Source organism: Lepisosteus platostomus, chromosome 11 (assembly GCF_059453375.1).
Source record: "Lepisosteus platostomus isolate fLepPlt1 chromosome 11, fLepPlt1.hap1, whole genome shotgun sequence".
Classification (NCBI taxonomy): Eukaryota; Metazoa; Chordata; class Actinopteri; order Semionotiformes; family Lepisosteidae; genus Lepisosteus; species Lepisosteus platostomus.
The window spans coordinates 13,600,988-13,628,948 of record NC_142621.1 but is presented as its reverse complement, the minus strand read 5'-3'; the positions used below and the strand labels follow the sequence as shown (position 1 = coordinate 13,628,948).

The following is a 27,961-nucleotide window of genomic DNA, read 5'->3' as shown; positions in this document are numbered from 1 at the left end:
CATGCAATACATCTATGTCTTTTGTGTTAATACTATACCATTCTAAAACATTTTTATTGCTGTTTTGGGCTTTCAGACATTCTTTTTTTTTCTTGTCCATGCAATTTATTGTTCTTTATTTCTTTAACTACATGTTTTTTATAACACTTTCATAAAGTGCTTTCTTTCTCCTTATATATTTTTTTCTAATTAATGTATTAAACCAAGTTTCAAGGGCTACCCAGTATTTTTTAAAGTTACAGTGCTCTGGAGAGTTGGGAGTATCTCAGAAATTGGTTCAGCTAATGAGTTGGAATGAAAATCTATAGACATATTGGACCCCCCCAAACAAGAACTGGAAAGCCCTGCATTAAACTGTCATCCAGGTGGATGCTGCACATTGGTGGTGGTGGAGGGGAGTCTCCATTACCTGTAAAGTGCTTTGAGTGGAGTGTCCAGAAAAGCGCTATATAAGTGTATATTATTATATTATTATTATTATTATTATTATAAACTGTTTCATATCTATCATTCTCATTTAGTTTGGAGATTACCATTTTATAACATACTTCTTACTATACTATGTTATGATCTCATAGTTATCTCATAATTATCAAAGTTATGAGTTAACTATTAGTTATCTCACCTCTATTTTCCTTTTCCTTAATCCACCTTAGTTTGTTGAAAATAATAGAAAAATACTGGTGTTTCTCTATTTATTGGGTGTCATAGTAAGCTGATAAACTGAAAAAGGAAGCAATCATGAGCTATGTCTTCCATTACAATATCAGCTGGTACCTGAAGGTTTTTCACAATGTATGGGAGGCAAACTAAAATCCCCCATTATAATACTTCTTCTTTTATGAATACATCCCTAATTTTATTTTGAATTTGTCTATAGCACTCATCTAATATTATGTTTTTTTAATGTCTCTTATATGTCTGGCCTATAGAGATTTTGAGATCTATGATATATACTTAGGTATTTTACATGAAAGTATTTAACAATTAAGTAAATCTGCTAAATCTGATTTAATTCAATTTACAGACATATGTGTAATTTATGTATGGGCTATTTGTCATGCCAATGTTTAGACCAAAAACACTGGTTTTAAAAACTAATATCTGCTCATACTGTATCTATAATGGTTTATCTTTTTGGGTTTATGATATGATTTGGTTTATGATAGCTTGAAATTATTGCATTAGGGATCTCCTATTTGTTTGAAAATGTACATGAATTCACATATTTTCTCTTATATCCTTATTTATTCATTTTTAGAGCTTAACACAGCTGACTGTATATCTGTTTGTTTTGTTTCTAAAAATTGTTCCCTAAACTGCCTTCATTCAATTTTTGAGTATTCAGAATGACCATAATGATCTTATTACGAGGACCAAATGTTACAGGGTTCAAAGAACAACACATACTTTCCTTTGGGTTTTAACTGAAAAATAAAATTCCAATCCGTCAGCCTAAGAAAGCAGCCGTGCCATTGCCTGTTCTGTATAAAGCAAGAAAGAATAATGAAACAAATCAACTGCAGTAAGCAAGCATTCAGTATATAAGAAAAAACAACTGCTGGCCAGGGAGATAAAAAAAAACAGTACCCTGGAGTGTTAAAGACAGGCTTCAGAGGCAGTTTGGTCCTGACTCATTCCTAAAATGTTTGTAAACGAGTTCAGTCCATCACCACAAGGCTCACAGCTCCTCATGGTGCGGTATCTGAATGAGCTGGATGCCTCTAGGGTGTTTGGAAAATTAGTACCCAAAACGTTTATTTTAATTTTTCTCCAATTACAACATAACAGATGCCAGCCTGGATTTTGCCTGAAGCTCTTCCCCTACTTCCTTCTAAAGCCTCTGGTGTTGTTTCTTGTCCAACTAAATACAGTATGTCCCCTATCTATTGCCATAGATGCATTGTATTATAGTGGTTAAGGTTGCTGAGTAATTGAGAGGTTATGAGTTTGAGTCCCATTGATAGTACTGCTGCACCCTGGAGCAAAGTACTTTACCCCAGTTGTTCCAGACTGCCCAGCTTCATAAATGGGAACCATCACTGCTGGGGATAAAACCTTCTGATTGGCAAGCATCCCATCCATGGGGAAGTCATGTATTCTCAGCCTACTTATTATTGCAGAAGCACACAGCAAAGTCCACTTTAATCAGGCTCAGATGCATTGAAAGCTTTGCCACAGTATCTTTTATAGTAAGATGTATAGTAATCCTGCTTCAGGCACCAGTGATGGTTTAGTTATGCCAGCCATACAGCTTATCCATAAGAGATAAGAGTTTTACCCGAAATTAATATACTGTATATTCATCCATCCATTTTCTAACCATTTCTTCAGGGTTACAGGAGAACTGGAGCCTATAGCAGCAAGCAATGGGCACAAAGCGTCATACACCTGGGAGGGGACACCAGTCTATCACAGGGCTGACAGAGAAAAGACACACTCACACCTTAGGGGCCATTTTACCAGAAGCCAATTATCCTACCACTATGTTTTTGGATTTTGGGGAGGAAACTGGAGCACCTGCAGGAAACCCACATGAACATGGGAAGAACATACCAACTCCATGCACCCCAAGTCCAGAATTTAACCCAGGGCCCCAGCACTGCCAGGCAGCAATACTAAACTCTGTACCACCATGCTGACCATGAATATATATACAATATGGATCTTTGTATGTATGGGAGACAATGGAGGGAAATACGTCAGGTGGTCTGGTCTCGAACAGGTGATACTCCTGTTGTACTGTATAAATACACTGTCTCTGTGTTCACCAGCTTCTGTTTCATAATCACATTCACACACCAGTTGCTCATACTGTATAAGAGCACTTTTACTCGATCATAAATTACAACAGTTATGCATGTATTTTGCGAGGGAAGTAATTATCTCCAGCTGTGTGTCTCCTGGAGCGCTGTGGTGCTGTGCTCTGTGACTTGCTGTCATACCTCTCTTTGCCTTTGACCTTTTGGTAAATGTCAAAAATACCAAACAATACCAAACTTCTAAGTAAAATATATGGTGCAGAAATGTAGATGCAAGTGACAGTTAAATGTAATATCTAAAGTTGGAAACTATAAACTTCAAGCTAATTTTGTTTTCATAGAAGTGGAAAAAATCACCTGTAACATAAACACTGTTTAAACCAAGGTTAAATACAGATCTTAATAATGTTTTAAATCATATTACAGAATATTTATACAGTAGAACAACATCTTCCACAACTAAAACTAAATAATCTCAAATCACATTTAGCTTTGCATTGGATGTTCCAACCTGAGATTTATTGATCATGTATTGATCATGTAACTATAATTTGTCTAGTTGACTTTCCAGTAGTCCTGTCTAATGTTTACCCCACCTTATGCCCAATGCTTGCTGAGACAGGCTCCAGCACCCCTACGACACTGAATTTGATGAGGCTGTTAGAAAATTTTCAATTATGTGTGATAGAACCTTTAAACAACTAGAAAAACAGAAAAAAATAGAAGATTCATACCCTTATAGTAATACTTGATAACTGAAAATCATGCACATGTAAACTTAAACATATCATGATGATTTATGAAAGAGCTAATTTAAGGTTCAAGAGTAAAATGGATATAAAATGAGAAAATGTTATATCATATAAGGTATGTACTGTATAGCACACATTTGGAGCATGATTTCTTCTGGGAAATGGTTGGCTTGGATGAAGCCTTTGATTATGAGAGTAGCTGTCATCGCATGTTATGTATAATATTTTGTTAAAATTGTTACTGACAGGAGTTTGCAGAGTGAAGTCGTTTCCTTTGAAGAGGCAGTGAGTCATTTGAATTAGCTGTGTTCTGCCAGGGGTAATTTCTTCTCGGGGATATAATGCATCATAAAGATGAACAATGGTGGTAGAGAAAACTGTGAAAAAAATCATAACCATGTGGCAGACTGTAGCGTTTGAGCCCAACTCTTATTTTTATCTCTGTATTCTGTCTCTTTTCCACTGCTTTATTAGATTAATTTTGAGGTCAAGTTATATCCAGTCCTGCTGTCCTGCATAAATATTATATCACATGGGCTTTTCCAGTTAATATCTATGTTTTTTTGATGATATATAATATTATATTATATTATATTATGTTATTAAGTCTTAATATAATTAAGTATAATATAATTTCTTCAGTCTTTGACTTAAGAAAAAGACCTTGAGCATAGTGCAGTAACAGACGTTTACTTCTTATGTTATATTATGTTATATTTTTTGGAACTAATACCTGTTCAGCTGATTTACTGTACTGTAGATATTATTAATGTGAAAGCATAACTTGCTTTTTTCAAAGCTTCTCTTTAGCCTTTTCTTTATTTTTTTATGACTGAAGCTGTTCTTTTGTAATAGTGGTGCTGTATTTGGCACAAGGGTTTGAAGATGGGGCTGAGTTACTGAAACATAATGTCCACAGTTAACTACTTTATTATGAGATGCTTTTCTGTTCATTATTGATATGTCATTTGATTTGTGTTCAAAAAGAATTTCACTGGTCTGCTTAATTTCACAATCAGAAATAAACATGCACATGAAAGAAAGAAAAATCTAGCAATGGAGTACTATGGAGAAATATAATTGTAGGTGAAATTGAACCATTAAACCTACTTAATTCCACATATTTAAGTGTCAATTTAAAAAATAAAACGTTTTTGTTCATTAGCTTTCAATTCAGAGAGCTGACGCTGTGTTCTGATTGCTATTGACAAGTTAAATGTAGTGTGTGGCTGCTGTGTTTGGAAGAGAATGACTGAATTGCTGGATTGTCCATTTACAGTATGTGTTTCAAAGTGATCTGCAATAGGTGTGAGTCAACTGCTGGTGTTGCTTCACAGCTGTAATGGCAGACGGTGACTCAGGCTTCATTTTCAACTTTAGCTCACATAGTTTAAGAAAGGAAAGAAGCTCACTTCAGGGGTGGTGAAATTTGTTTGCATGTTGTGTGATCAAGACAGGAAATGTAAAATGTCATCCTCATGCAGTTGCACTGAACGTGTAGGCTTTATGAAATACTAATTTCTTCCTTTACTCATTTTATGAAGATAAATATGGCAAGGTGATTCTTATTTTTATACACACTAATATTAAAAGATTTGGGATCATCACAGGTATTTACAATATACAGGCCAATATATAGATGTCCTGGTATGGTAGATACAGTACCCTCAAGGTTCATGACAAAAGTACCCAGCAGTGACATATTGCTTGCATAATCCAGGGCAAAACATGGTTTTAAGGCATACAAGAAGAATCATGTTTAAGGCAATTACTATGATCGTCATCCTCATTAAATATCCTGACACCAATTACAGGACCAAAATGAAATCTCATTTAGAATATTTTGACTTTGACCTGTGATAATAACTGTGACTAAATAGGATTGGCATAGAAAATCCAAAGCATGTGTATGAGATAGTGATTTTTTAAGGCTGTAAAGCCCCATCTCCCTATAACCAATAAGGAACACATTTATGGTATTAAGGATATTAGCAAACACAAGTAGTCACTATGAAAGTAATGAACATGAAAAAGATCTCAGATTTTCCCATTTTTAGATCTCAGATAGTGACAGAACACAGCTACATACTAAAAGAGTATCAGTGGTTCCATAAATGATGACAGTACATCTAGATCACAAACTGCAAGATAAATTTGTCTCTGCTTTTTTGAAAGTGTAAAAGAGCTCCCTATCATTTCCTCCCTGCAAAAACTGTAGATATAGAATATTAATTTAAAAATGTAAAAAAGAACCTAATTCCTTTTCTATGAAAACAAAATTGAACTGCAGCTCATTTTCTAGCACTATGCAATGAGACAGGGTCATCATGGAAGACACAGTTGTTGGCAGAACAATTTCAGGTGGTCTCTTTATCTTGGGCAAATCACCTTGAGCAGAAACACTCTCAGTGTTTTGTTTGCCATTATAGAATGTAGGTGATCTGCTCCTTAGCTGAAGGTGCACACATACATTGTCTCATGGAGATTAATGAGTTCCTTTCACATACAGTACCTGTATATGACAGTCTTACAGCATTATTGGTTAGCATAGTTTATTCATTTCTTTCCCATCTCCTTCACAAAAAACACTCCTTCCTGAAGCTTTCCTTCAGCTGAAGTGAATTGCTACTCCTGGCAAGGTTGAGGAAACATTAAGGATATCAGACAGGTCCTATTCAATGGGATATTACCTTGAGTCTCCTTTTTCTGAAGCACTGTTGTGTGGCCTCAGTGGGGAATGTAAGTAAAGGCTACCAGTTTCTTACAGGAGAGATTTTAATGGGTTAAAAGAGAGTTAATACTATAGTATACTCACAGTAATGTGAGAAATTAATTAAAGTTGTTTCATTATTAGGTTTTCAGTAGATGTACATGACAGGAAAGAAATTGAGACAAACTTGAACTGCAAATGTGATCACAGCCTAAGCTGGACTTCAGTTTGCTCAGAAAATTATAAAAAGCAAAAAATGGCAATTACTGCCAACATTAGTACAAGATGATAATTAAACCTTCAGCATCAGCATTGTAACTCAGAGAATATATCAAGATACTTGAAGTACAGCAGGGTCTTGTCATCTGAAAATTAATTTTTGAGAATTTGCTAATTTGTGACTCAGTCTGACCAATGAGGTCTTATGTGGAAGAAGAGCAGAGTGGGATGAAACTGAGCCAAAGGTCATTAAGTGCAATTTTCAAATTAATGGGGCTACAGTCCGGGACTGTAAAATTAATCTAGCAATCCCGTGAGTCTGTGAGTGAGGGAGCCTCTCCCTGTGCTTGCCCAAGTGCCCACTACCCGGCATCCTCATCTCAATGTGGTCGTTTTTACATTCTAACAAACAATGTTTCCAGTTATGTATCTGGGGCAAGGGAAATGACAGGCTGGAGATGACTTTACAGTCTTTACAGGCTCACTGTGTTATGACGCAGCGAGCAGATGGAGAAAGCCGCGTCTTGCTGACAGGCTGAAAAATCCAGAAGCCTGAGCCCAGTGCAGGCGAGAGACGAAAGCAGACGAAGATTGCCGAAGGAGGTCGGAGAGCAGGCTGGCAAGAGATTGACATAAGAACAGGTGTTAACAGATAGGCTGATCTGGACTTTAGATGAGCACAGCTGTCAGGGCTGATCTGGGCAGGGTGGCTGCGCTGCCATGCTGGGTTATCAGACAGGGGGTTTTAGTTCTGTGCCACTGGTCTGGTGCTTGGTAGAGGACAGGTGGGGTGCTGACAGCAGAGCTGGTTCAAGATAGAAAGAGATATAGTTGGGCAGGATTCAGACTATGTGTCCTGCTGGGAATTGGACTAGTTGTGCTGTAAGCGCTTCTTTGGTCAGAAGCACCTAACTGATAGAGGACAGGATCACTGACACATCAGGAATTAAATTTCCTCCGCTGATAGAACAGTCTTCTGTTAATTAGCGCCATGTGGTTGGGACAATACAACCCTGGGAGGTGTTCGACTCCTCGTTTGAATGTACCATGTTTCTGAGGAGACCAAAGGCTGTGAGCTGTGGCTTGCCCAAGTGTAACACACTGACAGTTTCATTACAGTGGGATGTGCCTAGAGAGAATGTGCAGGCATCTCCTGGCTGTGGAGGAGGGATTCATGCTCTTTATTTTAACTGATAGCAATCCCTTTTGTGATTACTGTTGTTTCTTTCAGTTGATCAATAGTATTTAGATGAACTTAAAGACAATGCATTAATAGTTTAACTATCAAATAAGTGAGGATTACTAATGTCTTTTAATCATACATATATAGTATATACTGTATATACATAACATTATACAATGGTATATTTCTGGACTTGGTTATATGTGAATTTGGCTATTTGCGACTGTATTCTACTTTTTAATGTACTACTATGTTTCATAAGCATTGTACTTTTAACTTGCTTTGTTGGTAAATTGATTCATTTTTTATGCAAGTTGGAAGAGAGTATAAGCAATGCTAATGGACCATCATCTTCCGATGTCATTTGTCAGATTTGTCTTCCAGATGTTTGCACTTCTTTGATGTGCTGTGAAAATCTTGTTTGTGAAATTTTTTCATTTGGTGGCTCTGATTTATTCCATTTTAGGCTGGAAACTGTATGAAAAAATTGTATGGAATCATTACTTATTTGTTCATTTTTGTAACTTGTGATTTCTTAACAAATAATCTGTATTCTATGCATAAAGTCAAAGGACATTAATAAACATTGTTTTATTTAAAAACAAATTAAAATATCCAGCCATCACAATGCATTTTGAAAGCTGATATCATTTTAAACAAAATTGACTACATATTGAGTTTTGTTTAGATTTGTACTTTTCTACTGAATTGATGATAGTGAATGTCTTTGTAGAAATCTGAGATACGTCTGATGGATTGGATTTGGAACTAAATTGTTCTTACTTAAAAACTTAGCACAAGGTAGTGTGGGAATATGGTCAAGTGCAACAGAAACAATATCCTGAAAAATTATGAATATGCAGAAGAGACCAAATTGCTAGACTGATAAATACCATTATTATTTGGTTTTCATTAGGTCCTATTGGCTACCCATACTGCACCATTTAATTTATATCAAACAACTGCAAAGATAAAAAATTGATTTATTCATTGACATTACATTTATTCAACTACAATTTAAATTAAATGAAAGACAAAGCTTCCATAAAGAGTGCAAATGCTGCCACAGACAGCACTTTTAAAGAATTAACTTAGATGCCAATGTGTTTCTTCAGGAAAGTTCTGACATCTTTGCTGGTAAAATAAAAAAATCTTTAAGAAAATAAAATTCCTAGTTCTCTTGCTTGTGAATATGTTTCAATGGACATGTCGGTTTCTTGTGTCGTGTCAGTTCTAAGATTTTAAATTTCTACAATTTAAAGCTTACCTTTTGCATAGAGTATAATTTTTGAAACTACAGGAGTTTGTTGTTCTAATCATTCTATCAAAGGTTCAGAAGAAGCTATGATTCAGCTACTAAATATGAGTTTAATCATTCTTAAGCCCACTCATGCATACTTTTATTTTGCTTTCTCTGGTAACATTTGTGATATGTAATATAACTGGACGAAAGCCCTCTTTCTGCCAATAATTTGTGATGAGATAGCCTTAAAGCAGGACAGAGTGCAGAAGTGTAGGATGACTGGGTGGGAGGCAAGGCATTTAAAAAACCCACTCCACCTCGGAGAAGAGGTAACAGCTTCGCCCTACTCATGCTGTATACAAACCTTGATTTTAAAAATATTATATTTTCTATTGCTCCACCTAGGGCACTCTTAAAAGTTGTTTTATTCTTCCTTGTGCCTTTATTCTAATCTTTTTCCATAAGCCATACATGAACAAAACCCTAATTTTGAATTCTTTTGGAAAATGTATCCCAGGCAATTTAAACATTGAAGGGTCTGTAATTATATGAAAGTAAGAATAATTAGCATGAAGGTGTCACTCAGTGGCCAGAATGCCGCTCTGAAGAGTGCTAGACTACAGTATCATTGAGGCTGAGGTTGTTGCCTTTGTAATGATAATTGCTGTCCTACTCAGCTTTTTGCCCGAGAAACGGAATTCTGCACTGTACAGACAGACAGGAAATGTTAAGATACCTTCTGCTGGTTTTCCTTTAGTGTGTTAATTTCTTGAAATGTAATTAAAATAAAAGTGAAACTGAATTATGACTGTTTTCTTTTCCTCTGTGACAGACATTCAAAAATAGATTTTATTGCTTCTGAAAAAGAACAACAATAACGGCGAAAACCTTCTAACTCTATTTAATGGTTTGACAACCTTAAGGCAGTGTTTAATAATCATGCTTTTGTTGCTGGAACCTGTAATCAGTCTTGAAGACATCCACACTTGTGTTCATGACAAAAATGGAAGTGTTTATGATAACCGTGCACTGAGAGAGAACATTTTGTGTTTTGGTTACCAAATGCAAAAGTTGCTAATGAAAATAATTCAACATGGGCATGGACACTTTAATAGCTGAGCTTCAGAAAAGCATGTGCACACAATCCTTACATGCACGAAGAAACTTGGTTTCAGATCTTGAAGAATGAGCCATTATCATGTCCTTTTTAGTCTCATCTTTTGTCACCCATTATTAAATTAGGTGTTGCTCACTCAGTCATTATATGCTGTACAAATCAGAACTTCCAGATGCTTAAATACCCAAACGGGCAACTTCAATTAAATAGAATATTATAAAGGCTGAATTACAGTAAAGTATTATTTTTTGAATTGGTGATGTTAGAGAATATTTTTTTATGTAATAATACTGGAAATGTTAAGTAAATTTGTAGTGAAATTTGATGAACGTTGTATCATGTGAAGACCTTGTAAACATGTTAACTTCTCTTCTTACATATACATAGTGACTAACTGAAATACATGCTCTAATTATTTACAGTATCTGTATGAGCAATGAAAAGAGTTTGGAGGATAAGAATGATACAGTATATAACAATTCAAATATATGTACTAAAGAATTTAACTAGAGTTTTTTTTTCTAGATAAAACATAGTAGCTAGAACTTTTTTAGAAGATGATTATTTTTTGAGCTTCTAATCTGGTGTTCTCTGGGATATGGGACAAAATTTCTGCAGGTAAAAGCAGACTTTTTTTTTTCCATTGTTGATCACAAGTATATTTTTATAGGTTTGTGTGTGTTCATTACTACTTTGTGTATGACTTTTGTTACTTTCATTGTTTTCTATTCTACCCTAGGTTATTCTCCCAAGTAATCTGGAACAATGCATGTAGTTCCTGGAGCTAAATATAGTTTAATAAAATTAAACACATACCGTATGATTTTAAATCTTCCATAATACCTTTCTGAAAGACAGATGTATATAGTTTCTGCTTATATACTGTACAGTATCTATTGATTCATATCATTATTTACCATTTTATATATGTAATAAAACTTAACAGGTTACTAAGCCTCTTATTCTATAGTCCAAAACTCCACTGGATATACAAATAATATTGAACTTTTAATGGAAAAAAATTAAAATACTAAAGTTTGTATTTGCATTTCATTTTACATGTAAATGGTTTATGCAGCTAAACTTGAATTGTCATGAAAATAACAACTGGACAATGTTTCAAAGAGTACCAAAGGTCACAGAAAACATTTTTAAGAAGTCATTAATTCCAAGTACCATTACTCTTTTAAACTCCTGACCTGCATTGCATTGATGAGATATTTATGCATGCAGCTCACATTATGTCAATATTTTACATCTTTAAAATCCACTGAATGTTCTATGTCCTCTTTTTTTGGTGTCTAAGTGAGGACAAAGGAAATGTTCCTCTGTATGTGGACAATAAAGTACATTCTGATTCTGAAAACAACACACAATCTTATAGCTTGCTCTCTAAGGATTTTAGAAGTTAAGTAGAACTGGTTGAGGTCGGGATTGAGATCGGATCCCTATAAGTTATAAGTTAAAAGTTGCTGTTGTAAATCATGTTGGTGGACCAGTAGGTGACACTCTCCTCTGAATAATAATTCCATTAGGGTAACTGAGCAGACTGTGTAGAAGGGACCATTTTTCAGATGAAAAATTAAAACAAAGTTCTGAAATCTGTGTCATTAAAGATTTCGTATGTGCAAGTAGGTGCCTCAAGCCTGGTGTCCTGGCTAAATCCTACTCTGGACTAGATCAGTCTGGTCTTTCAAACATTGGCCCCTAATTCAATTGGTGAAGTAATTTGTTATTTCTCTATTTGACTTGTGGTGTAGTTTGGCATCTGGCATATTAGGTCTGTTGAACCTTTGAGGTGGATATTGCTCTTCAGTGGATAATCAAGTGTGTTTCCTTTTATATGTAAAGACATTTTAATAATTTGGATTAGAAAGCACTGCATAAACGTGAGAACTCACTTTTATTAGTTGACAATACAAATCTATTGGCTTCTATATAGGGGAAGTGAATTTGTTTTTCATTAAATGCAACTTCCTGTGACATGAACACAAGTACAGCTTTGAGGATGACGTTTGGTATCTGCCTTTCCCCTCCTGCAAATTACCCTACATTTAAATCCTAGCTGTTAACTATGTTATTTAATGTTGAACTAGAGCTGATGGAATCTTAACATAGGGTGCAAAGATTTTTAAAGATTCATCAAGGGTGTCCAGTCCTGGAACTGGAGGTTTGATGTATCTGGAAGGTTTTTATGTTAAACCAGCATCTGAAGAGTTAAATTAAATTAAAGTTTATTTTCTCATGCCTGCTGGTAATCATACATTGTTCATTGAGAAAAGTTCAGCTGAATTGAATGTAGCCAAAATGGCTTAACATTCGATCCACATGTGCAGCATACTGTCAAAACATCTTTTTTTCACCTCAGAAATATCGCTAGACTACGCCCTATGCTATCACTAACTGTGGCTGCAAAGCTGATCAACACATTTGTATTCTCTCGAATTTACTACTATAATGCTCTACTCGCTCGGGTATCTAAATCTACTCTGAACAAACTGAAGTATGTCCAAAATTCAGCAGCCAGAATCCTGACCAGGTCTAGTGCAAGTGTTCACATTACTCCTATCCTGGAGTCCTTGCACTGGCTTCCGGTCAAGTTCCGTGTAGACTTTAAAATCCTCATGCTCACCTATAAGGCTCTGCATGGGTTGGCACCTCAGTACCTGTCTGAACTATTATCACCCTACTCCCCACCTCTCAACCTTCGCTCTTCTAATTCTGCTCTCCTTACTGTCCCCCAAGCCCGTCTACATTGTATGGGTGACCGGGCCTTCTCCTGTTATGCCCCCAAGCTCTGGAACTCTCTCCCCAAGGAAATCAGAGAGTCACCTTCTCTAAACTCCTTCAAATCCAGACTCAAAACCCTTTTCTTCAGAAAAGCCTTTACTTAACTGGTTTCGTTCTTCACCCTTCTGCTTTTCTTAGTACCACCATCCACGGTCTCCTCTTGATATTGTAATTGTGTTTTATCTTGTGTCTTCTTCTTATTTATTGTTGTTGTCATCCTGTAAAGCGCTTTGAGAAGCCACCTTTAAAGGCGCTATATAAAATAAAGTTTATTATTATTATTATTATTATTATTATTATTATTATGAAAAACTATTCTCCATGAAACTTACTAATCTTTTTGTCTTGATCAATTTACTGCAACCCCATATTCACCCTTTCCCATGCCCTTGTTTCACAGATTGGACTTGATTCCAACTACAGCAAGTAGAATTTGTACCTTACAAATCCTCTTATAGTACAGCTTTTTCTACAGGTTATTGCAGTGGTTTTATTTATTTCACAACAGTCAATCAAACACAGTGGTCCAGAGCTTCTGTATTATTCTAGTAAGTTGGTTTTAAGATGTCTATATGTTCAAATGTTTACCTAAAGATAGGCCATTAAGATTGTTGTACAGTATTGTTAGTCTTCTAATGTTTTTATCTGTAATACTGCATTGATATGAAATGTTTTGGTTTCTTGCATGACAAATGGTATTTTCAGTCTTATCTGGAATAAAGCATATCACGTGAACTATGATAAATGTTTTATGACATACAGTAACTGTATGAGTAAACATTGCCTGCTTTTATGGTCTTTTATAAATGGGTTCTTTACTGCAGAATGAGTTTGCATTCCACTCTGACTATAACACAAATCCCTTTAGAAATGAACTGTGTCCAATAGGAAGATCTCTTTGTGTCACATGATATTGGGCTCCTTACTAGGAGTGACTCTGTGAGCCTGCCTGACGTGAGCACTACAGGGATAAATGAAATTAATCTGAAAAAAAAGCTCAAATGGCTGAAATCTTACTCCACTACTAAAATGGCTGAGTTCAAGCTAAAGAAATTAACATTTATAAGAAGGAAAGCAAGTCTTGCAAACTTTTCCACACCATTTTATGTGTACATTAGATGCTGATAAAATATTTCAGCGATGCATAATTAAATGTTCATACAAATTAAAATATTACTTGCATGATGCTGTTTTTTTAAAAGCTAAATTGTGCCTTTTCTTAAAAGGATGATCTGCTGGTATTCTTGTTTAAGTGTTTAAAGACAGAAATGACTGTAGTGATTACGAATAGCTTGAGGAAATGCATTGACTTAATACACACTTAATACAATACACTAAATACAGTGAACATAATCTTTAGAAAATTATGCCAATGAGTGTAATATTACCCATGATAAGCATTCCCCTAACAAGAAAATTATATTTTTTTGGATTGTTTTGAGACATAAGGTGATCAGATCAGATCAGAGCATTGTGTTTTTCTCAGTAAATCCACAGCTGTAATGAAAATATTAATTACTGTGTTAAATGTCATAATTAAACAGTCGGATCACTGGCTCAGGCTAATAGTTTCATTTGAAATGCTGCCATACCTCTAATCGTACTATAAAAATAATGCATTGCAGTACAGTTGAATATTCAGTTAGAGGCACTGCACCTGAAACGAGATTATTTACTAGTTTATTATTAATTGGCAAATAAATTGTTCTTAAACTATTTATAAATCTTAATTTCTCTGTATATTGAGAAGTTATTAATGCTTGCAAGTGGTAGTTAAGCAGGTATAGTTAATTTACAAATTTAAACTACTGGGGACAATCAGTTAAGTTTTCAACTGAAAAAATCAAATACTGTAGTTGCTGTTTTCAGAAACTGATTATCATACTGTACTTCATTGCAGTTCTGCTGTTAATTAAGGGGTTCCTTTATGTAAAATCCATACCCCTTTCTCGTTCCCCTGCTCAGAGTTTCTATGTATTGTTTTGTAATTTATCTGTAATGCAGCTTTAATAGTTCTTGGATTAACTATATCTATATAATAAATATATATATATATTATATAATATATATAAAATATATAATAAAATACCACATTAAATAAAGAGCAGTACACCAATGACACTTGTTTGATGCTGGTTTCATCCTCAAAGAGAAGTTTGCAGTTTTAATTATATTTAATCCCTGTTAAATCTGACTATTCACTCCATGATCATTTGAAGATGAGATCAACATTTTCCATGTCTGAAGTCTGTTTTCTGGCTTTAACAACATGCTTTATTATTTTCAATACACAAAGCACATCTTTTTCATTGATCCACTTTTAATTTTTTAGTTAGTAGCTGAATGGACATTTTGTATCTCAGCACAGGCATTCATTTATTAACAAACATTACACATAACAAATATAAGCCTACAAGAAAAGCATACATGTATAACCTAAAACATTAGTTATAAACTTTCCCATTTTAGTTAAGCACTCTGAACAGTGTTAATCACTAGTTTATTACCATTACTAAATATTGCTACTTTTAATAATAGTAATGTAATACTTAACTTTATTTTTATAACACCTTTAAAAGTGGCTTCTCAAAGCGCTTTATAATAAGAAACAAATCACACAATGAGAGGAGACAGCAGAATTATGCAGATTTAAAAAGAGTTTGGAATACAGTAGGAAAGCAAAGTGCAGATTCAAAAGTAATTAAATAAAAGCCCAAAAGAAGAAGGTTTTGAATCTTGATTTTAAAGTGCTCAGGAAAATTGACTTTTTAATATCCTTAAGGATAGAATTCTAGAGCTGGATAGAATTCCAGAGCTTTGAGGCATAGCAAGAGATGGCCCTGTCATCCAGAGAATGTAGACAGTCTTGGGACGGACAGGAGACAAGAATTAGATGAGCAATGGTTGCGAGGTGAGGAGTAGGACAATAGTAAGTTAGACAGATACTGGGGTGCCATGTAGAGCCATGAAGCCATGTAGAGCCTCATAAGTGAGCAAGAGGATTTTGAAGGCCACAAAGCCTAATAGACCCTAATAAAGTCTAATAGGAAGCCAGTGCAAGGACTCCAAGATAGGAGTGATGTAACCACTTGCACAAGACATGGACAGGATTCTGACTGCCGAATTCTGGATAACTCTTAAACTGCTGTTGCTTGTTATCAAGAAAAAAGCACAACTCACCAAAATATTGCTATGGTTTTTAATGTGGTTTTTAATTTGCTAAAGTACTTTTTTTGTCATGAAGTGTAGCTTACACAGATGAACAAAAAGGGTTACTGGATGTATAACATCATAGAAACTGCACAAATTCCTGTGACGCAGTTGTCTGTGTGACACAGGACTCCCTTCATGGTTCTGCTTCATTCCAGATATGAAATCTTTGATGACAGAGATTCAAAGGAGCTCCTTCAGCCTTCTCAGAAGAACAGAATATGGATGAATCATACCACATGTGAAGCTTCTCTGAGTCTTTGAATATCTTGACTGTCAATCACTGTAGAGCTGAATTCCTTTGTAGCAAAGTGTTAGCCTTCTGCTCTCATTATGTCATATGCTCAGGCCTAAGATTTCATTTTTATGCCTGCGATAATGTTAAGACCTCACTGGGTAACACTCATTACACTCCACTTTTGATGTATTGCATGGTATTTATTAATATAATTTATTTGGGTTTATGCACTATTATTCTTAGTTTCACCTTGGAATTTTCTTTAAGGAAACTATAATACCTTATTTTGCTAAGCTGTAGAAAGATAACTAATAAATAGGCAGATTTTAATGTATATGTTATGTGGATAGTGTTTAATATCAATAATACAATTGTCACGATATCTTCAGTCACTGCAAAGTGTACAGAATGTATATAGCCATGGGACAAAATGTAATCTAATATATTGTGCTAATCAAATATTTATTATGGTAATTCTGTTCACATAAGCATTTTGTATTGATAGTTATTAAACAAAATTAGTAATTAAAAAGGTTCTTACTAATTGACTTAAAATAAAATATGTGAAACATAGTATGCAATTAAGCCTCCTGGGCTCTCTTTTCTGACCATTTTTCTTGCAGTTTTTCTGGTTTACTACATTGCTCTTATATGATAATTGTTGTGAATACTGGTTTTCTGAAGGTCCTGTTGCTGGTTACTAATGTAATTATGTTGTCCTTAAGATTACTTCCTGATTATGTTAACCATTTCCGCAGTCGTACTAAAACAAATCAAATTTGAAACAGTTTGCTCCGACAATGTTGGTAGCTCGTTATTTTTCATCTCCACAAATTAATCCTGCATTAAAGGATGAAATATATTTTCTCCTTATTTGTTTGCAAATTGCATTAGGAATGACTGTACACTGTGTAGTACCATCATTGTGTTATTTATAGGTTTGTTTAGTTCAATGTCAATAAAAAGGAAACATGCACACAATATAATCAAATAATAATTCATATCCGTTTTACTTAAATATCAGAAAGCCTAGGACTTTTCAAGAGTAAATTAAAGACTGGGTATTAACTTAATAACATTTTGAATTATGAAGACCTTGTTGTATGCATTTGTCCTCCACCCTTTTTATGGTCTTTGACACTGTTGGCATTACTCTTGCTCCCTAAAACATAAGCCACTATTCAGACCACTACATGTCTATGTAGCCTTTTTTTGTGTTTTCAGTAATAATATATACTGTACTGTATGTGGAGAGACAAATTTGCCAAAAATAAATTGTCTTGTAAATTTGGAATGTTGTTTGCATGTTTGACCTACAGGGTGTGGGTTGGGATGATGGTTGGCAGTATGACTAAGATAAAAAGCAAGGATTTCTGATTAAAACAAAAGAAATAGTGTAACAGAGTAATGAACTGAATGACCATTATGCTACAAAAAGTTGAGGGTAAATTTGTCACGCCTTTTACAAATTTGCAAAATTTGTGGCTCCAAATTGATGCAGGTTTAGGAGACAAAACGTATCCAGAGGATTAGCTTTTTGTACAATGTCTTGTTTTTCTTTGTCTGTATTCCTTTTCTTGTCTAAAAATGCATGTAATACTTGTGGGTTGTGGGGGTATGGCAAAAAAAAAACTCCCCAGTCATGCATTGAAGCCAATACCCTGGCTTCTTTCAAGAAAAGACTGGATGAGATCCTTGGATCAATTAACTATCAAATTGGCTAAAGGGTCCAAATGGCTTCCTCTCATGTATAGCCTTATGTTCTTGCAGGTCCATGCTGATTTCAACACTGTTTTAGTATTTACTGTTTGATTTCATTGACTGTAGCTCAGAAATATCGGCGACAGTTTATTACAATTTTATAGATGTGGTTCAGCTGTTTCCAGTTTATGCTTTATTTATAAGTTATAAATGCAGCAGACCCCTATACTGTATCTAGCCAAAGCCCTCTGGGCAAAGAAAATAATACTTGCTTCGCCTGCCCAGATCACAATTTCAAACAGACCTGCTAGCATTATGTGGAAAATAGTATCTTAATGTTTAAGTGCTCCAACAGTAGGCTATGAACCAGGAATATGGAGGTTTGGGAATCTTATATGTATTGTACAGTAAATATTTATTGAAGTAAATGAAACACAATGAATTAGAAACCAATTCAAAATTCAATGACGAGGTGGTGGTAACTTAAATATTAATTTTGATATATAGGCTATATATACAGTACATAGCAATTTTATCCTGACAAGAGATGTAAAAGGGTATATAGTTTACTTTCATATGGAGTAACTGTGGAATGTATGGTTTGAGTCCTCTTTGGCTGTATTCAAATACCACCCAGCTACTACAAAGAAAAAAAGGAAAGGAAAGATTGGCCTTTTTGCACTTTCTGGGAGAGTAATATGATATGCCATGCTTTGCAGATAGTACTATAAAGCGTTCTGTCAGGTGTCAAGGGCCTGCACAGCACTCATTACTCAGGAAAGTCAGATCATGAGGGTTAGGATTTTCAGTCTGGCACTAAATGTAGTTTAGGTGAAGATAATGAGGTATTAAGAATACAGATCTGAGCGGAAACTCATAATGTCTACGTGGCCAAAGTTCTAAATTGTCATTGCTTTTTATACAAGAAGCTATAATAAATGTGAAACACAGTTCTTAAATCTTTCCTTCAATGCACATTATTTATGGAAACATGCATACATATGTATAGATTTTAGTTTGTTTTTAATATGGGTAAAAATGAGATTTTAGAACAGAGAAAAATAAATCAGATGCACTTCAGTCTTACCAGTAGGATTCTTTTCTATTGATTGCTTCAATTGCTTGAAATCTAAAATATGTTTTTATTTATAGCCTTGCATTTCAGTAAATAATAAATCAAACATTTTCCTTTGATGCAATGCCAATAGATCTTGGTTTCTGACACAGGTTTGCGTGCTTACATTACCTTTATTCTTGTGTACAGAAAAGCTGAAAACAATGGTGTAGCGGTACATACAGTATACACACAGTAACCCTTTGATGTCTGGCTATTTGATGTGTGCAGTTATGAAGTTGAATGGTATTTTTTTTATTTGCTCCCCAGGATTGAAAAAGCGTACAAGAAAGGCCTTTGGCATACGGAAGAAAGAAAAGGACACTGATTCTACGTAAGTAAATTGGGTGGATCTGCCCACTTTGGCTCCTTTTGAAATGTCACATAGAAAAACCGTGCCTGCACCTACAGTATTTAAAATAGATTTCTGAAAGGAAATAGTGGCCGTGTGACAAAGACATTTAATTGAACATTTTCGGTCTTGGGCAGGGAAGATTACGAATGTACTTGATGCGTGTATTCAAAATCCTTAAGGGCACTGACAAAGTTAACCCGACAGACTTCTTCAGATTTAGGAGGGACAGTGAAATCTGAACACGTGGAAATAACATGGAAGTGTGGAAGAACAGGAAGTGCTTCTTTCCCCCTACAAAGTAGTGGGAGTGTAGAACAAGGTACCCAGCCATGTTGCTGAAGGCGATACCCTTGCTTCTTTCAAGAAACAGCTGGATGAGGTCCTCACATCAATTAGCTATTAACTATTGCCAAGTGGACTCATTTTATTTCTAACACTTTGTGCATCTGTTTTAATCCTATTCTCTCACTGTACTGTATGTATACAGAACATTAATACAGTATGCACAAGAAAGACATGGTTTGCATGGCTGATACACCACATATTTTATACTTGTTCTGTATGTTATTTGTCTGTTTTGTTTCTTTTGTTACAGAACTAGACATTTCATTTTGAAGTTGCTCAGATCAAAACAAGTAAAAGTTGTTTTGTGGGATGAGCTATTATTCCCTTTTCTTCAACTTTATCAAGCTATTTAGTAGCTATTTATTGTCAGTGAAAAAATGATATAGCATATGCTGTATAATAATGAATAGTGATGGAATTCCTTTCTATCAGGCTGCTAACATTAAGTACATCATTATTGAAGTGAACTCAAACTTGAAGTGAATTCTAAGGATAAAGGACACTGTCCCAGATAACAGTGCTACTAATTCACTATCAGTGCTGATTAATACAAATTCAAGCAATTATAACTATTCTAGGGAGAGTATTTCTTAACTTTTTCTGAATGCTTATCAACAATGATAATCAACCAGAATTTGTGGATATTGATATTTACATATTACATTTTAAGTAAAATATACAGTAAGTCAGTTTTCTGAATCAGACCCTGTCCCTAGAGCTATAGCATGGGAACTCAACAGCAGAAAACTATGAAGTCAACCATCAACAGTAGACTTTCACTTAAACATGAATGAAAAACTACATTGTTTACAGTATGTTATCAATCCAGTCAGTTTGTGGCTTTGTATTGAGTCTTGTTCTTTTGGGGTTTTTTTGTTTTGTTTGAGCTTTGCAAGTTATTTCAGTTAGAGTTTTGGTTAATCATGCCTCTACATTGCATATGAGCTATTATGCACTATACTGTATGTAGTATTAAGACTTATCAGTTAAAACAGCACATTTGTGTTTAAATCTATTCAGACCACTAAAAGCCCACATAACTCATATCCTATCTTTTCATAATATTAATGTTTTTTTTTCTTTTATAGAGGATCACCAGACAGAGATGGAAGTGTAAGTATTATATTTTAATATTAATTAGGCATTTAAACATTCTTTGTGAGTTTTATTGCTGATTATAATGTGCACAGTTTTCAGGAAAAAAATACGGACTGAAAGTTGTCAAGTATAACATGAGAGTAGCATTATCCCCTTTAAGCCTAATCTCATCAGAGAGACTGAGCAACACTGGGCCTGGTCAGTATTCAGTACTCTCGGTCTCAGTACTGAGTTAGGAGACCTCCAGGGAAAATCAGAATGCAGTAGTAAGTGTTGGTGCGCTAATAGGTGACGCACTTTTCTCTGGACCAGAACTTACCCCAAAACAGAATTCTCTGTTGTGAATACTGAAAGCGTGCTGTAGGAGAACTTCAGATGGGATGTTCATTCAAGTTCCTGACTATTTGGTCAGGAAGATCACACGGCAATGTATGTTAACCCCAATGTCCTAGCTGAATTCCCCACTGGACCTACCTGTAAGTCAATTGGTGAGTAATTTCTTAGTTCTGCACATGTTCACTGCTTTTGTGTCATGGGCTTGCTGGTGCATGATGGCTGCCACGTGTCTCCCAGGTGGGTACTGCACCTAAGCGGAAGGAAGTGGCTCCCTATATATGTAAACTGCTTTGAGGTCCTTTATTAATGTGATTAATTATAATAACAAACTAGCATAATTTCTGGTGTAAATCAGTGTGACTGGGGGGGACCTGGGGAATAAATATTATCTGAATCTCAATGAGCAAGCAGAATAAATATTCTACATGCACTTTTTGAAATGAACAATAAACGGGTACCATTCCTTATGCAATCAGGGACCACTTAATATGATAAGTTTCTAAACCAATCATTCCCTGTCAAATGCAGAAAAAGACGAATGGAGCTCCCAATGGATTTTATGCAGAGATTGACTGGGAGCGATATGTAAGTACTCATCACCTTTTATTATTATTATTATTATTATTATTATTATTATTATTATTATTATTATTATTATTATTATTATTATTATTATTATTACTGTCGTTGTTCTTGTTGTTGTTATATTTTGCAGGCTATACAAACCTGATCTTTCTGAAAAGATGTAGCGGTTTACTCTCTCTATTCCTTAAATGTTATTTCATTTCAGAATTCCCCTGAAGTTGATGATGAGGGATACAGTATTAGACCAGAGGAGGATGCAGGAAATATCCTTAATGTTGCCACCTTCAAAGATCACTAGAGTGCATTATCTGGAAAAGATGTGTTTTGTTTTTAGTTTATCATTTTATCTTTTACGAGACTGTGAAGGACTCTGAGAGGCAGTAACTTAAAATGTGGGGACTAGGGGGAGGTAGGTTGGAGGTAGAAGTTTTACTTCTCAGTGCCTCTTATCCATGGAGGACATACAGAAGAGAAGCACTACTGGTCAAATTCCGTGGGTGAAGCCAGTTGGCAGGTTGATGGCATTTGGAGGTGCCAATTTATTACAGTGTCCCAAAGAGTAGTGTGGGCTGCAGTAGGAGGGTAAGATCTGGATAAGATCAGACTTGATTCTTCAAAAAACACAAATACTTGAGTCTGAATACAAGCTGTGCAAATGCTTTCACCAGAACTAGCCTACTTGAATATTCAGTACTAGGTTATTGCTTAAGTTATGGATTGCAAATGTGTCACAGAAGATGTCATAGTTACATACGGTTATCTATAAATATGGTAAAAAATGTTATATATACAGTAGGTTCGTTTTATAGGGAATATAAAGTAGTGGATTTAGTATATAGTATATAGAGGAGAACTCTGCTGCAGAAACTCTAGCTTTCCAATTCAGTCTGTATTTTATAGGACTAGACTCTATATTTATTTTTGGATTTTTTTTCGCTATTTCCTTAACTAAGATTCACCCACCACCAAAGGGAAACACTTCTTCTCCTCCAGTGAGTCAGAAGAGGAGGAAGATCACAGGAAAAAGTTTAAGATTAAGATCAAACCTTTGCAAGCTAAAGACACCTTAAACAATACCGCAGCTTCAGTAGATGAACTAAAAGCATCCATAGGCAACATAGCCCTGTCTCCCTCTCCGGTGGTGAGTTTCTTCATTTTCTATAAATATACAATCATTTCATATTTTTAATTCAACTTTTGTCACAATTTACCTGAAAGCTATGGGCAACATTCGGGTAATTTTAAGTCTGAGTTTCATCTCTTGCCATTCATTGTGGTCTTCTCTTATTTAATGGGTTTTGTTAACAGAATCCACTGAAGCAAGAGTTTTGGAATCTGCTATTAGGCACAAAGGAATGGAAGAAGAGTGTTAAATATTATTCCCTTGCAGAGGTCTGAAATTTGAGAAATCTGGAAACTAAGCAATTCACAGTAAAGCTCTGTGAACTACAGCTGCAGATTTACAGCCTTTTGGGTACAGAAAACACAGACATCTCAAACTGGTCAGACTTAAATTAACACATTGAAAATGTGATATAAAACAACACATATAAACACAGATGATATTGAAAACCACAGAAAAGGTTAATTTTAGATGTTTTAATAATGTTGGTACTGTCACTTCATGTATTGTATATTCATGGTATTATATACAGTAATCCCATCTGGCAGATATTTTCTTTTTGCTTGTAACTACGAGTTTTTTACTTCATTCTTGACCAACACATTTTGAGACTTTCAAATGAGCAGAGACAGACTCATATCATGCTCCTTCATTAAAGTGACACACAGGCTTTCAGTTTTATTTTGATTGCCTTTGATTTATTAGTTAAAGTCAAAACTGACAAAAAAAACTGAAACATCCATTATATTTATTATAATAATAATAATTTTATATATATATAATAATTGACTTGATGCATCTGTTCATGTGGTTCTGAGTGATTCAGGTTGCTTTGTTTGTGTGCTGATTTTATAAGATCATCCACAAATGAAAAAAAAAAATGAAATGCAGCAGAAGCCACACTTTTTGTAGACATGGTCACTGTTACTCTTAAATCAATTAAGAAAAAGCTAGACTTCCTCCCACGTGCACAGATGAAAACTCATCCATATGTCACTTGCTTTTATCAAGAAAAGCTTTACTGTACAGAGCATCATGCCTGCGGCACACTAGATTCTTACAAGAAAACACACATCAGCGTAAGCATTGTCAAATATATGCACTGTCGTTGTGAATGTCAATACATGACACAGCAGTCATGCAGGTATAAGTGTAAGATGTTGACATTTCAGCTGGAATCACAGTGCAGGTACTTTCTGCTCAATGCATAGACAAATCCGAAGTAGCACTGATAGAATTAATCCTTGATTTTTGGCAGGATTTTGTATAACATTTTCTGTGTGATAGTAGTATAATTAGCCTACTATTGGTGTAGACAAAAATTCTGTTTCAGTTTTCTGACAATGCCATAATGGCATGTTGTAAGGAAATCATCAAATTCTATAATGCACTGGTTTAAGCAAGCTCTCGTTAACGGTTAATTTATTAACAAAGGAAATCCCATGCAATTAAGCAACCATCTGGTTCATTTATGTGTCCGCATGATAGGAGTCCTCCATATAGCTGTTGAAGATTGAAACGGATCACCTCTATTTCAAAATGTAATTTTGTGGCCTAACAAGGAAACCATTTTCTTTTCAGACGTTTGCTCTGAAATGCATGGACAGATTTAGAAAGTGTTTCCATATGAATGTCCAGCTGTTACCTTAGTAAGTAGGCAATAAGATGCATTAATGATTTAAGTAATCTAAAACAGGAAGCTTTTAAAATTTATTTAGATTCAGATAGTGTCCTTCCCCCTGGACTGATTAATTTCCCAAATCCTCAGTGTTGTTGAAAGCAAATATGTGGTGTTGAGGAATAAGGGGGTGTGCTTTCATTGCTGTTCAGGTAATTAAAATTAAATAAATACAATGTGTTCTGAGCTAGTTCGAAGAAATGAAAACACTAAGGAACAAAACACAAAGGGTTTTGAAGCACTGGCATAAATAACTCCAGAAAACATCAGTGAAAACAAATATTTGTGTCCAGAGATTTTTTCCAATTGTTGTTTGCATTAAATAAAGAAATGTCTAACTGTCATTTGTAACTTATGACATTTCTGTATGAATTATACATTAGTAGCATTTCTTTCTTCTCCATGGCAAATGTTGCCACAGCAACATGTCTTTGCCAAGTGGTAACCATAGCTACAGATTGACCATGAAATGTATTTGGAAGAATGGAAGCTGGAGCAAAGGTTAACAGGGTTCTAAACTACAGAACAATAGGGCTTCCCACTCTCCATCTCTGCTTCACTTGGAGTTGAATAGTTTGTTAAATTACTTCAGAAAATACAAAACCGATATGTAGAAAAATTCATTCAATATTTTAGCTGTGTTGGTGTCTGTTTCTAAAGAAATTGCCATACATTGTAAAGTATTGATTTATAACAAGTGCTGTTGGTCTCCAGTAATGGAGAAATGTACTGTAAATAAAAGTTGAATCTTTTTTGTATTTTGACTCAAAATAAAAATGCGTATGTAGGTTATGTTTAGGTATGTGCAGAGATGGGAATAAAAAAATCTATTTTAATGTCCTCTTCTTCATTGTTTATGCCTTATCGAATATAATGTATACTGTTCATCTACAGTACATCCATACTTGATTATCATGCATTGCTTCATTTACTCTTCATCTATTCTGATCATTTTGAAATTATTTTTAATCTCTGATCTAAACTCTGTTTTTAGACATTTATGTTTCACATTGGGGGTCTGCAATGGCCGGTTTAAATTTTCAGGTGCTTCAGATCCAGGCAACATTTAATTTTTAAATTAAGAAAAGAAAGACCTGTAATTAATCAGATCAAGCAGACACACTGAATTGAGGTTCCAGAATTGAGGGCCCATATTATATATCTTGAGGTGCTCTGCAAAGCTCATGAGCCTTTTAAAAAAACTATGCCAGCATGGTTTCCATTTTTTCATACAATGTTAGTATTGTAGTCTTGTAATTTAACCTAACATAGTATTTGCTATTTACTCTCTCTCTCAACTTTGGCTTCTATAGAGGAGAAGTCCGGTAAGCTTGTATTTAATCTTCCACTGTTCAAATTAAATGATCTGAACGGTTTCCATGCATGTAAGATGACTGCATGTGTGCATGTAACCTCTTCCCACTGGTGCCTACAGAAAAATAAAATCCACAGTACCACTGTATTTTTTTTGCATCTCATCCTAGTTGGCCCCTGATGATCTGTGTTTAACCATTGTTAAACAATGAAATCCATTATCTTTTTTCTGAAACGTTTTTGAAAACAGTTTATGATGATATTACAGGCTCAAGCCCTAAGAATTTAAAAAATAATAATAGAATAATAGGTAGCAAAAAAATAAGAGAAATATGTAGATTTCAGTCACTTACACAATTAAAAACAAATAAAATGAGTTTTCACACTTGCCTTAGAACAAACCTTTTTATTCAAAGGATTAAAAAACTTGACTGCCACAAAACAGTGTCTGGCTTGATACAGTATGAAAACTGCAAGCTGTGTGGTTGTGATGGATACATGACAATTACAGAGAAAATCTTGTGTGGTGTAACAGAATCCAAAAGCATTGCTTACAACTTGTACTTTAATTACCATAGACACTTGCTATTAGACTGTTAATGAAATCCTCAAAGCAACTATTGATCTTGAATCTTATTTACGGTAACTCTGTCTATAGCAGTGGTCCCCAATCCTGTTTCTGGAAAGCATGTGTGTCAGAAGGTTTTTTAGCTCACATTAAAGCTCACTTTAAAGCACCAGCAACTGAAGATCTTATAGAAGCTGTTTAACTGCTGCAATTTAGCTCATATTTAGCCAATTGAGCTTGTTAAAAGCCCAGAGCTGAATACTTGCACATACTGTAGCTTTCCATAACCATGATTGCATGCCCTTGGTATATAGTGTCATAGAACAAAAATATTTTAATTATTTATTTTTCTTACATCTTGAGTTTAATTTCTCTATGTAAACGTTCTTCTTGAAATCTATAGTCTTGCTTGATCGTTTACTAAGACTTCTGGACTTTACACTGATGTTTACTGGACAGATTGTTGTTCCTATGTGGGCTGAACAGACTCACTTTTAATTACATTTATGTTTTAGACCTTTTAATTTTAATCTGTCTAGTTTTAAATTAAAGTAGTATCTTATTGATTCCCTGACAAGTCTTATCTTGCTTTACAAACACCAGAACAGACATTTCTTAGAACATCTACTAGACTGCATTACCATTTACAAAATATAAAATCGAAATTAAGACGAGAGTACTTTGATGTCTAATTAGCTTCAATTGCATGACTCTTTTAATGACCAATAATCCAAATAACTGGATTTAAGCTTTATTTAAACAATAAAACCATTTAGTTAAATAACAGCATTGTTTTCTTTCTGGTTCTTTTTATTGCATTTAATGGGGCTAAAAACACAAAGTATTTTAAAATTGCAAAGCTGTCAACACTTGTCTTCTAGTTGATCTAGTTAATGTCAACACTTGTCTTCTAGTTAATACAAGAACTACATACCAAGTGAAGGTTTTGCCTTCTCATTACACCTTTTCGATTTCTGGCCTTAAATGCTAAATTTTCTCTTTAGAAGAATAAGATAAACAGCTCCCTTTTAAAAAGTCAGGACACCTGGGACAGACCCATAATACAGACTTGGCAAAAATAAGACATAAGGTCAACCTATTACATTACATTATCATAATCTTTTTCAAAGCATAAGAACTGTTTTACAACAGCCAATCTAGCCTATTTGGTTGTCTTAAGTTAATCGATTTAAAGATGGCCTGCACCTGTTTCTTGAAAAACACCAGGTTGTCTGCTTCAACATCATTGACAATCCTCTGTGTAGAAATGCTGCCTGATCTCAGTTCTAAATGCTCTTCCACAGGGTACTGTGTTTTATGGTTCATCTATCAGGTCCATATAGTCTTCTGTGTTCAAGACTAAAAAAGCTCCATTGCATGTGTATGACATTCACTGAAGCCCTGGGTTGTATCTGGAAGCTTTTCTCTAGACTGGTTCCAGAGCAGCAATTGTGATTGAGAAACTAATTAATTTTAAGCAGCTATTTGTTTTGTAATATGGTGACCAAACTTGTACATAA

The 27,961-nt window shown here is 34.8% G+C and overlaps 1 protein-coding gene across 19 annotated transcripts in view; it reads left to right on the top strand.

Moving 5' to 3' along the window:
- The window catches only part of sgip1a (SH3GL interacting endocytic adaptor 1a), a 59,095-nt gene that overhangs the window by 9,526 nt on the left and 21,608 nt on the right, over positions 1-27,961 (top strand). For all 19 annotated transcript variants that reach the window (XM_088598554.1, XM_088598549.1, XM_088598538.1 and 16 more), the window contains exons 3-7: positions 19,310-19,373; positions 20,828-20,852; positions 21,702-21,758; positions 21,964-22,021; positions 22,718-22,899. In XM_088598554.1, the coding sequence (XP_088454680.1) occupies positions 19,310-19,373; positions 20,828-20,852; positions 21,702-21,758; positions 21,964-22,021; positions 22,718-22,899 (386 nt within the window). The remainder of the gene's footprint in view (positions 1-19,309; positions 19,374-20,827; positions 20,853-21,701; positions 21,759-21,963; positions 22,022-22,717; positions 22,900-27,961) is intronic.